We start from the raw sequence: 11,620 nt of genomic DNA on the forward strand, positions 1-11,620 counted from the left end.
TATGTAGTTGGTCCCCCTTTGCAGTTATAACAGCTTTCACTCTTCTCAACCCCATCAAACACCTTTGGGATGAACTGGAACGGAGATTGTGAGCCAAGCCTTCTCGTCCATCAGTGACTGACCTCACAAATACTCTGGGCAGAAGTTCCCAAAGAAACACTCCAAAATCTTGTGCTCTCTTGCAAAGGAGCACCAAATACATATGAATGTCTATGTATTTAGAATGCAATATCAAAAAATGCAATGTCCCTGTTGGTGTAATGGTCAGGTGTCCCAATACTTCTGTCCATATAGTATGTGCATATATATTTGCTATTATTGGTTTATCTTTGTTTAGTTTAATATTTTGTCTGTGCTGTTTCTAAAGTGCGTCCTATTGAATCCTGTGCCACAAGTCCAGCAATATCAATACATGAGATGGGACACACAGGGGTCACAAAGACAGAAAGAACTGGTATTAACAGGCTGCGGAGTGAAATGAAGCAGGTGATACTTTTACTACCTCTTAGTTCTTGGGTTTTTTGTTAGCAAGGCAACATTTATTTTGAAGTTACAATACAACTTCCCTCTGCAACTCATATGCTTTAGGAAACACACTATATATATATATATATATATATGTATATACAGTATCTCACACTAGTACACCCCTCACATTTTTGTAGATATTTTATTATATCTTTTCATGTGAAAAAAATTAAGAAATGACCCTCTGCTACAATGTAAAGTAGTGAGTGTACAGCCTGTATAACAGTGTAAATCTGCTGTCCTCAAAATAACTCAACACACTAATTAATGTCTAAACCTTGGCAACAAAAGATATAATAAAATATTATGAGATATTATGAGATATGAGATACTGTATATATATATGTATATGTGTATGTATATGTGTATGTATATGTATATGTATATGTGTATGTATATGTGTATGTATATGTATATGTATATGTATATGATCAAATGGTTTTGTAATTAAATAGATAAGCCAGATGCATCTGGCTTGGATTTGCTCCGATTTTGTTCACGGCTAACTTATCTATAATTGTTTTCAGCTTGTTTATTTTCAATTATTATTTTTAATTGCAGATGGATAGGCGATTTAGCGCTGATGATCAGGTGAAACTTAATTTGGATTTTTCTCACTTTTAAGTCTGCTTTCGTGTTACTTACTTTACTAATTCCGCTTTTATCTATAACATCTGATGCCTTTCAATTTTTATTAACCTTTTTCTACCCATGCTAAGAAGTTGAACAAGGTGCTGTTTAATTGTTATAGGAATATCTGGATAATGTCAGTGTATGATCCTTAGTCTGAGGATTCGATTGCATTCCAAGACATTGTCAAGCTTTAGTCCTGTAGTGTTAGACACACCATTGTGTCAGGGTAATTATGACTGGTATTGATAATTGATTATGCAACTCTTCCAAGAATATGACCTTTGAGGGCTGAGTTTGACATTTGTGCCCAAAGGTTAAATTTCAAGTTGTGCATTTTGGGGTCTTAAGCCAACTTGTAATGTAGTTCTTGTTATGTTATAGAGGACATCCCTGCTTGAACATAGATGTTGCAACAAGAGTAACGCTTATGTCAGGGTCCACTGTAATTTAGCCATATTATATGATCATGTTGGACCAACCAATTCCCAGATTTTCAAACTTTTATGAAAAGTTTTTATATAACTACAGTGCTTGTTGTGTCGCTTTGTATTAAAACATTTATTGTTCAGTTCAATAAGTTGTGTAATATTAAATATTTCCCAATAAAACAATAATCTGCATTTAATAAGCGAGATGCCTTCTGCTACTAGAGGAAATCTACCAGGCATTTACCTTAAATGACCTGCAAGCCATGTTCTCACAATAAAAAGCACCCTGAGGCAAATACAGCACAATACTTATGTGCGGATAGCTAGCCCTGGGGATATATAATAAACAATAGTAAAAGAAGGCTTACATGGAGGTAAATAGACCCATCTTTTTCTCACGGATGGGCTGTGTTGGATAGGGCCCACTTAAATATTCAACTGATCCCAGGTTCAGCTAATTAACCTAGTTAGGATGCGAAGATTTAAGGGGGGGGTATTGTATTTTCCTGTCTGCTGGGCTCAAGAATCAGGAAAGGAACAGTCAATGCAGTTTTGTTATATTATATTTTTTTATTAGAACTATTGAAGTTCCCCATTCATTACACAGTGTGTCTGCTGGATAGGCATAAAACGGTAAACATGCTGCTTCAAGTATGCGTAAAAAAAACCCCACATTTTCGCAATACCCTCTCCTCTAAGTTCCGTGAAAGCCTCTTTATAACTCTTTTTGAAATAATAGCAAATTACACCTACTGTCTATTTGCATTTTTTATATTAAAATGCTAAATTATTCTTGAAAATTAAGTAAATCTGCCTTTATCTGCAGATATCTTATTGCCAAAATTCTGAAACTTCCCATTGCTGATTAACTAGTCATTGACACTAGCAAACACTTATATATCCTTATGGTAGATAGATTTTATTAATGTAATTTAGTTACCTTAAAGCTACAGTTTAATGTCCCTTACGGTAATGAAGAATGGCTATTAAAGTACTTAATGAGTGTTTTAATAAACTGTAAGGTTTTATACCTCTGTGGGGTGATTCTAAGGGTTGTTGTAGTACAGGGTGTCCAAGTTCTTTCTGCAGTGGGCCACCTCATCAGAAATATATGTATGCTTGGGCCACGTTGATCTTTCATTTAGAGAAAATACTACACAGCCTCCTCAAAAAATGTAAATGTGACCGATACTCTTTTAATTTATTATTTGTGAGCTTTTTTTTCTTTACCTTGGATGACAGCTCTCTCTGTGACAGCTGTCACTTATGGGAGAGGGACATCAAGGGGCTTTCATGATCAGATCACTCCTGAGTGGCTCTGCAGCATTTGACCTGGAAGCACCTTTGAATTCCAGGTTATTGCTGCTGAAGGCCGCAACAGAGGACATATATATGTCTGCATGGTCGGGCCGCACCTCTGTGTCCGGTGGGCTGCTTTGTGTCCGCTGGCAGCTAGTTGGGCACCCCTGTGGTACAGCACACATGGTTTTCTTAAAATAATGCAGGTTTCTATTCTGTATTCACTTAACCTACAGATATCAGGACAGCATATACAGAGGCTGTTTTAGAAGTATGGCAAAACAAACCAAACATAAATCAAAAAATACCTCCCACTTAGAGATCTAACTGACTATGGCAAGGCTCTTTGCTTGTCTGCTTGTGTCCCTGGCTAGACACGGGTGCCCATCTAAACCAGGCACCGGAACAATACCTACAGCCCCATGTCAATTTTCTACACTTTGTGAGAGTAAATTATTTCACCTCTAGTTCTTTATAATCTGTCACATATGCATTCTTTAAAAAAGGGGAAAAAATTAAACACTTGCCTGATTTAGAAGCTTGCAGCTGTCCTCCACTTCTGTGGTCTGATGATTCTTGCCACGGTTGCCACCGATTGGCTGCTTCAAGTAAGAAAAGTGATCCCATTGAAATATGACTGTGACCATGAGCCAACATTTAATTCAAGCAGACCCGGATATAAAAGCATGATGTAATATTGTATTATTGCTAACAAAACTAGCTCTGTGACTATCACTTACCTCTGACTATGTCATATTCTTCATATTCTTTCCTGTTGCATAGAATTCCTGTAAAGTCCATTTTTTTACACATTTTGTTTCTGTGTTATAGTTCATGTATGGCCATTCTGTAAGCAGCAGCATCTATTCATCCAGGTCCACGGTAAAACCATACAATGTGTTTTGTTGTGCGTCTGTATTTCCATTCCTGTTCTGTACGCTGCTTACCTGTCGTATATTCTGGAAATGTGCTGTTCTACCTGCTCTGTTAAAATGTAAAGCTTTTGAAACCAAATAAAACAGAAACAATCCCAGAACTCCTGAATGGGCAGGGAATTCACAGAAAATAATTATTTCATTGGATGAAATGTTCCCTTTATTCATAACAATTTACACAACGCAAGCCCTGAAAGTCTGTTACCATAGAAACAACAACAACAAAAATATTCTTAAATGTTTTGTGTTGTTTTCATGTGATTAAACCTCTTGAAGAAAGTGTAGACTGACAGATCCACTGTTTTAATTTTCTTAAACTTGTAGAGTTCCGTTAACTGCACCCTAAATGTGTATATTTTCCTGACTATAACTGTATTGCTGAATATATAGTATAGGAAATTAATGGGTTTTTTTTATATTGATAAACCACTTTAAATGTTTACCGGTAGAAGTAGTTCTAAAACCAAAAATTGTGTTATCATTAAATGAATAAATATGTTAAAAAAGTATTAATTTGTCACAGGAAAATACTAATATCTAATGCAGCTGAAACATTGGGAAGAAAAAAACAGTATCGATACCCTGGTACTACTATTTTACCACCACAAAGAGTTAAAATGTGGATGATCTCTGGCTGCCAGCGCACAGCTAAATATAAAAAGAGGGTAGAATTTTAGTGCTGTTTAAACATCAAACACGCAGATGCCGCTTTGAGGTTTATGGTTGCTTTCATGTCCTTACAGCTGGAAAATCAGCTCTCTTTTATGGTATATTTCTAGTATGGAGCAATGCTTCTGTATTAAAGACCAAGATATATTCTGTTAAAGTAGTTTATAGAATGTCTAGTGTACGTACAGTATGTTTGTTTTTTTTACAGCCTTGACTTTCAAATTAACCACCTTCCTCAAACGTTCGGTGTGGGCTTATCAAACCTTAACCGGTTTATTAATAATAGAAAAAGTAGCAAGTATTTGTTATCATGTTTCAGAGGTGCAGCAGTCCTTCTTCTCCAACTGGGCCATTGTCTCCAACGGGTTCCACTGTTCCCCAACTGATGTGGGATGATCACCAGGGTCAGTGGCTAAGAAGAAGGCGGCTTGATGGGGCTATCAACCGTGTACCGGTGGGCTTCTACCAGAAGGTGTGGAATGTTCTTCAAAAGGTAAATTGGGAAAGATCCCATTATTAAGTAACAGTATGAAATATAGATAATATCTTCACTAAATGCCACCAAATGCCACTGATTTTAAGGTGGATACCCACAAAATCTTAATACTTCAACACCATGTTATCTACAAAGTTAATTAGAGGAATGGAGAATTTTAGTTATGAAGAAAGACTAGAAAAACCAAACTTGTTTTCACTTGAAAAGAGGGCATCTGATCACATTGTATAAATACATACAGCTCTCTAGTGATCTATTCACCAGGAGGTCTCTACAAAAGACATGGGGTCATCATACATAGTTCATAAGGTTGAAAAAAGACCTAAGTCCATCAAGTTCAACCCTTCTACCTAAACTTCCTATTCTTGATCCAAAAGACGTGAGACTTGAGTAAAGGAGATTTCAGCATCAGCATAGGAAAGGGTTCTTCACAACTGCTAAAAGGACAGTAGTATTAGCAGGGAGTTATCTGGTTGCCACTATGGAATTAAGAAGGATTTTTTCCCTGTTTTTTTTGCCTTCTTTAGAACTTTAGGTATGTGTGAAAGGTTGAAGTCTTTTTTCAACCTACTATACTATTCTACACTATGATTTCTTATTATTATTGGGCAAAGGCTTACAACGATTCCCTAAACATCTCAAGTGGCAGAAGTCGTGGAACAAAGTGTATGCCACCAATTCAAACTTGCTAAGATGACCAAAGAAGGGCACCAGTTTTAGGGGATGTTGTTAAGTCAGGGTTATATTAACAATTTAAGTATGAATTTGTGACCGGTTTGTAGCAGCGTATGTAACTGAATATGGTATTAGAAACCAAATGGTTTATTTCAATGATATAATTGATTTTACCAACATTTTCTGCTTTTTCCATACATATTATTGTGATTGATTTATAGGGCTGTAGAGCATTGTGATATACACATGCCCACCAAGCTTTCTGATCTACTAGAATAGGGGGACATTAGAAGACATGTATTTTCTTCCCAAAGAGGGGCTGTACTTCTTAAAGAGGGGTTTCTCATCATTTGAATTGTAGTCTAGTCTTCTGATTTGCTGAAATTATAATTACAGCTAGGCATATGTTACGTTATGTTGTGTTTCCATTATTGCTTTGCATTTCTTTATGTATTTCTATTTTGTTATTTAGTGCCATGGTTTATCAATTGATGGATATGTTCTTCCTTCCTCCACCACAAGAGAGGTAACTCCATAAAACGTTTCTTTTGAAATATATTGGAGAGTGTCACAAGAAGCTTTGCTTCAGATGTAATCTTATGAAGAAAAAAAAAGATCATTTAAGATAACTTTTTTTTATTTTATCATTATAATTACATTTAATAACAACTTTAGCACATATTTTAACCCAATAGTTACTGAAAAAATATACATTGACATAATAAGCCGTCATAACACAGCAATAAAAAATGTTTTTACAATTGGCTTAAGAGCAAAGAGGGTGCAAAGATGTTGAGCCCTTTGTGAAGCCTACTCTCTGCCAGTAACACCTTTGTGCTCCCTTTGATAGAAAGATTGTAAACTTCTGACTAGTGTAGTTCAGTATAGCTGCATTAGCCGCTAGATGTGCATGCACACGTTGAGAGGTTTTCTCTATTTTCCTAATTATTAACGTAATTATGTCTTTTTTGCGATATAATGGTTTATGTCTTTTTCGCTAATAATTTCCACGCATTTTTATTAATTACACAGATGACTGCTTGCGAAATAAAGTTTGCAGTCCATGTGGAGTCGGTTCTTAATCACGTCCCTCAGCCTGAGTACAGACAGCTGCTAGTGGAAGCTATCCACGTACTCACACTCGTCTCAGACATGGAAGTGAATAGTATTGGTGGAATCATCCATGTAGACCGGATCGTGCACTTGGCCAGTGATTTATTTCTTCAGGACCAGGTAGGTACTATAACATCTGTAGTAAGTGCTTACCATAGGGCAGGTGTTGTAATACAAGTAGAAGTAGCCAATCGTATTTGTACAAAAGTTTTTTTTCCTTTAAAGCAACTCAGACAGGAGTTACCAATGTGGTTGAAAGCATCTGTTCTTGCTTGTATAGTTGTAGTACTCCCATGAAAAAAAAATCAAAGCTCTTTTTTGAAAAACCCTAACAATTAATAGTAGTAATTGCCATGGAATCAATGGAAGACTCTCATTACCTTCCCGTATATATAGATACCCCCTTACCAGAAGCAGATTGCCCTGTTGGGTCACTGGGCTACTTAGTGGGCTGATTTCTTATGTAACCAGCCCTTTTATCCAGCACAGAACTTCTTAGATAAATAAAGGCTCCAGGCACTCAAGAGTTCCAACGTCAGGCAGATTTGTTGAGGACAAAAAACAATGTTTTGACCTCACAATGTGGTCTTTTTCAAGCTAGAGCACAGAGCTTCTTAGCATAGCTCCCTTGTCCTGTGCGAACTTGAGAGGTGAAACCCTGGGATATATAGAATAAGAGGAAGTACAGTAAGTCCATGGGGACTGCTTTGGGTCAGGCCTACAGCACCAGCCGAATTCAGTCACTGATAATGCCCTAGCCCCCCATTTCTAGTTGTGTATCCCCAGTTTCCTGATATGTAACATTGATGTCCTTTCAACCTGTGTCCTTTCAACCTGAAGAATCAACCTATAGTAAACCCTCAATAGCCACTGGATTTCCACTTTGATTTCAGAAAAATGTACAAATATTGTTACGCGTGCAAAAATATACACTTTCCTATGTTTTACAGAAAGCTTTAGGAGCTGCTGAATTTTACTTGGAGCACGACCAAGCAACTGGAATCTGCAACTTTTTCTATGACAGTGCACCTAGCGGGGCTTACGGCACCATGACCTATCTGACCAAAGCCGTGGCCACCCATCTCCACGACTTTCTGCCAAGCACAAGTTGTTTCATGCAGTAATAAGCAATTCATTCAGTTTAACTCTCTTTATATTTCAGTTTAGCAATAATCAATTTGTCTTGTGAGATATGTGTGAAAACATGTTTTGTTGCATTTTACTTATGTTATATTTATTGAATTATTTTATTATTTACCAAATGACTTTAGAATGTGCAAAAATAATTTTATTGCAGGGAACATAAAAATGAATAATGTAATTTTACTAAAGCTGCGTTTATTCTTTAGCCACAGCAAAGGTGAATTTTTTTAATATTCAACAAAGAAAATAATTCTAATCCATACTGTTGTTTTAGAGAAATATACTTGTTAGTTTTTGGGTTTATATTTGTTGCCTATGGGTTATATATGTGTGTGTAAAATCATGTATAAAATAAGGCAAATGACAATAAGTTAAATTTTTTTTAATTTCAGAAAGGTAAATAATAATAATAATTACTCAACTTCCTGCCTTTCAAAGAATTAAATAACACCTGCTAAGTCAACAAATTAGAATAATATAGGATTTTTTCCACTTTATACATTTATTTCATTTCCTTTTTCTTTATTTTGTTCACCTTGACCAATGACCCCTGAAGATAAGAAAACATAAACTTAAGACACAACTTCTTGACTTTAACAACGCAATATATACAGAAACATAATACGTGTATTTCTAAGAACATTTGTGGTATGCAAATCATAGGTTTATGCTCATCGTAAACACCTATAATGATATGTTTTACTTGGCAGAAATAGTGTTGCTGGGAATCTTGCATAAGGTAATGACCTGTTTTTACTGCAGAGAAATATTGTCATGTGATAGGTAACTTAAGTGAGACTAGCAGAAGCTGATACTATATGTAGCTTCTTTTATAAACATTGGATGAAATGTGCTATGGACATTTTTTGTTAAATTTTTAAAAACCTTTGCAATAGATGGCAATAGAGTCATGGTTCTCAACTACCCCACAATGGTGCAGATTTTCATTTCTCAAATTAGCCACTGTGGCTCTTTACTTGGTGCAGGTCTGAAAAGTAGACACTGACAGATGCTGATGTTGCAGGCAGGATATTTGGGTAAGCTGGGTAGGTCATCATGCCTCTGGCTTTGCCCCCTTCTGGACAATCCAACGCAGGTATCCCGATTTGGACATCTGAAATGTTTGGGGGCATATGCTCCTTAAACATCATTGGCCCTGAAAAAGAATCCATTGATGGAAATAAGCAAAGAAAGGCTTTAATATTGGCTGATAGTAAAAGCGCATCCTAATCTGGGTAGGGCAATTTGCATTGCTTTAAGGGAATGGCAAAAATGTTGCAGCACCCTCTAACTTGAGAGGACATATTTTTGTTCTAAGGACATACACGTGTACGAATTAATATTGCAGTTGCGATTTGGCACCTGTTTCATGTACGTGGGGTTTTAGGTAGCTATTTACAGAGAAACTCTTATTTTCCTTAATAGTCTACCTCTTGTGACAAGATGATCCACCAGGTATCTCACTACATGGGTTGAACTGCACATTCTAAATAAGAACTGGTGTCCTTGGGTAAACACGGTCCTGCTCAGTATGGAGCAATGGAAGCTGTTAAATTGACAAATTGATGTTATTGCCAATTTGGGGTCCTGTTAAGTAATAGATCACTAAATTGGAGAAAAAGGGGAAAAACCTCAATCCCGAGTCTACAAACAGGTACATTATATAATTATAAAACTTTAGTACTGCAATAAACCAAAGTATGTGGCACACGTACCAAGGGACCTTGCATGCAAATAGAATTGTGCAGGCTTTGTTACTTTAATGGTCGTTAAGAGCCTCAACAACCTGGTTGATCTTGGCAATCTCTCGATGATGTTTAAGTCATCATATGTAGGATGGATATCACAGGAAATGGACTGGATACGTGAGAAAAGCCCTGGACTGCTAAAGTAAACTGAAGATTTGCCACATATGCCTATTACCCTTAGATTGCTATTGACTTTCAGAGATTGAAAGGAACGATGATAAGGAAGTTCATAGGGAATTATTTTTTTCTACAGGTCATGTTTGCATTATTAAGGAATGTGTAGACCAAGACAAATTACTGTTTAAGTATAAATCGCCAAATCCCATTAGCACTACATATAAATCAGTCTAGCATGCGAGTGATCTGGCTTTGCATGAATCCAAGTGATCTCTGGTAGCTATTGTACACGATCACGCACGCAAGCAGAGTAATGTCCCATACTCCCACCTCTACACCTGCAACACAAGGCACAGTCACTCCAGTTTTTCTTGATCTGTATATTAACGAACATTTAAGATTGGACCATACATATGCAATTCATTTTTAAAGAATGTCCGTATGTGACCCTACAGCTATGAATGTGCTTATAATCGAATACAATACAATAGAAGTGTTTTACCTAAAAAGCCATCATATGAATGTACATTTCTCTATAAGTCATTCGCTTAGCTTGTGAAGGGCTGAATGTTTCATACCTCTTTAACCCTCCAAGGGTACATGGACAGCTTACAAATGTAAGTTACAAATAACTAAACTGTTACCAAACCAAGTTATTATTTATGTTGCTATATGATAAGGCACCCATATAATGTCTGTGAAGTCTTACCTGCATGTTCATGATGGTTCAGTTACTAATACAGATGTAAAAGATTGCATTGTTTCTGTTAAATTTATATTACATGTTTTGTTTATTTAGTTTATTTGTCTTCAGTATGTACTGTTTTTATCAGTTAATTAAACTTTGTTAATGTAATTGTTCATAACACACATTGGATTAAAAACACATAATTTTGTTTGTTTTATAATTCTGTTATATGGCATGTTTACTGTGTTTTATCTGAACCTTGGCCACAATAAAAATGATTTACTTAATCTGTGATCTGATATCTCCTTTATAAATATTGGACTCAAAGGTTTGATTTTGTCTCATTTTTCTCCTTTGTGGCTATGTATAAATTGCAATTCTGGTGATTGAAGGTAATCAATTACCATAACAACTAGTGGAATGATCATGTTGACTGTTCTTAATTAAACCATAGTGGCAGAATCTTTACACATTACCAACTCTTTTGTTTCTTGCATTTATGCTGCTCTGTGATCTCTCATTACATCTGTGGATCAATCGTAGGAATATGGTACCCGTAGCGTAGCTGCTTTATTTGTAATGTTGGGTTACCATTCTTCCATCACAGTATGCATTAAGAAATTGTAGGTAACAATAGTTTCCCTACAGCTGTAACCGGAACTATTAGTATAAAAATCAAGAAACCATACACAAAGGATATTGATTATTGAATATTTATAATAATATATGTTATAAATAAAATATAATGTACCCTTAATTTATAAAAGGGCATGTTTTTTCTCAGTATGTTCCTGTATTTCCTTTCAAATGGGATGCAGCTGCAAGATGGCAACCGTCATGTACAACACAAAAGAAAGTAGAGGATTTTTTAAATACTTTGTATATGAAATCCCAACTTAAACAATCTACAACAGTGATTTGTCTGCCTATAAAGATTGAATATGTTGTAGCCTCACATGTAGAAGGTGACATAACATACCACATAATTGACAAAATGGAGGCAACTGGCAACAATTATTTTTTATTTCATTTACAATAGTTATTGGGAATTAAAGCAAAAGATACTGTTCAGCAATACTGTTGAAAAATGCATTCACACAAAGGATTAGGGTAAACACACCAAGGGCAAATAGTAACTTTGGTATGAA

At 35.9% G+C, this 11,620-nt stretch overlaps 1 protein-coding gene across 4 annotated transcripts in view; it reads left to right on the forward strand.

Annotated features, from left to right (window-relative positions):
• PHKA2 (phosphorylase kinase regulatory subunit alpha 2) overlaps positions 1-8,756 on the forward strand; it is a 43,142-nt gene extending 34,386 nt beyond the window's left edge. For all 4 annotated transcript variants that reach the window (XM_053457317.1, XM_053457318.1, XM_053457316.1 and 1 more), the window contains exons 28-34: positions 368-486; positions 1,090-1,119; positions 3,720-3,770; positions 4,812-4,985; positions 6,136-6,189; positions 6,696-6,896; positions 7,727-8,756. In XM_053457317.1, the coding sequence (XP_053313292.1) occupies positions 368-486; positions 1,090-1,119; positions 3,720-3,770; positions 4,812-4,985; positions 6,136-6,189; positions 6,696-6,896; positions 7,727-7,900 (803 nt within the window). In that variant the 3' untranslated portion in view covers positions 7,901-8,756. The remainder of the gene's footprint in view (positions 1-367; positions 487-1,089; positions 1,120-3,719; positions 3,771-4,811; positions 4,986-6,135; positions 6,190-6,695; positions 6,897-7,726) is intronic.
• The last annotated feature ends 2,864 nt before the right edge of the window (positions 8,757-11,620 follow it).

The sequence above is a fragment of the Spea bombifrons genome, chromosome 2, assembly GCF_027358695.1.
Source record: "Spea bombifrons isolate aSpeBom1 chromosome 2, aSpeBom1.2.pri, whole genome shotgun sequence".
In the NCBI taxonomy this organism is placed as follows: Eukaryota; Metazoa; Chordata; class Amphibia; order Anura; family Pelobatidae; genus Spea; species Spea bombifrons.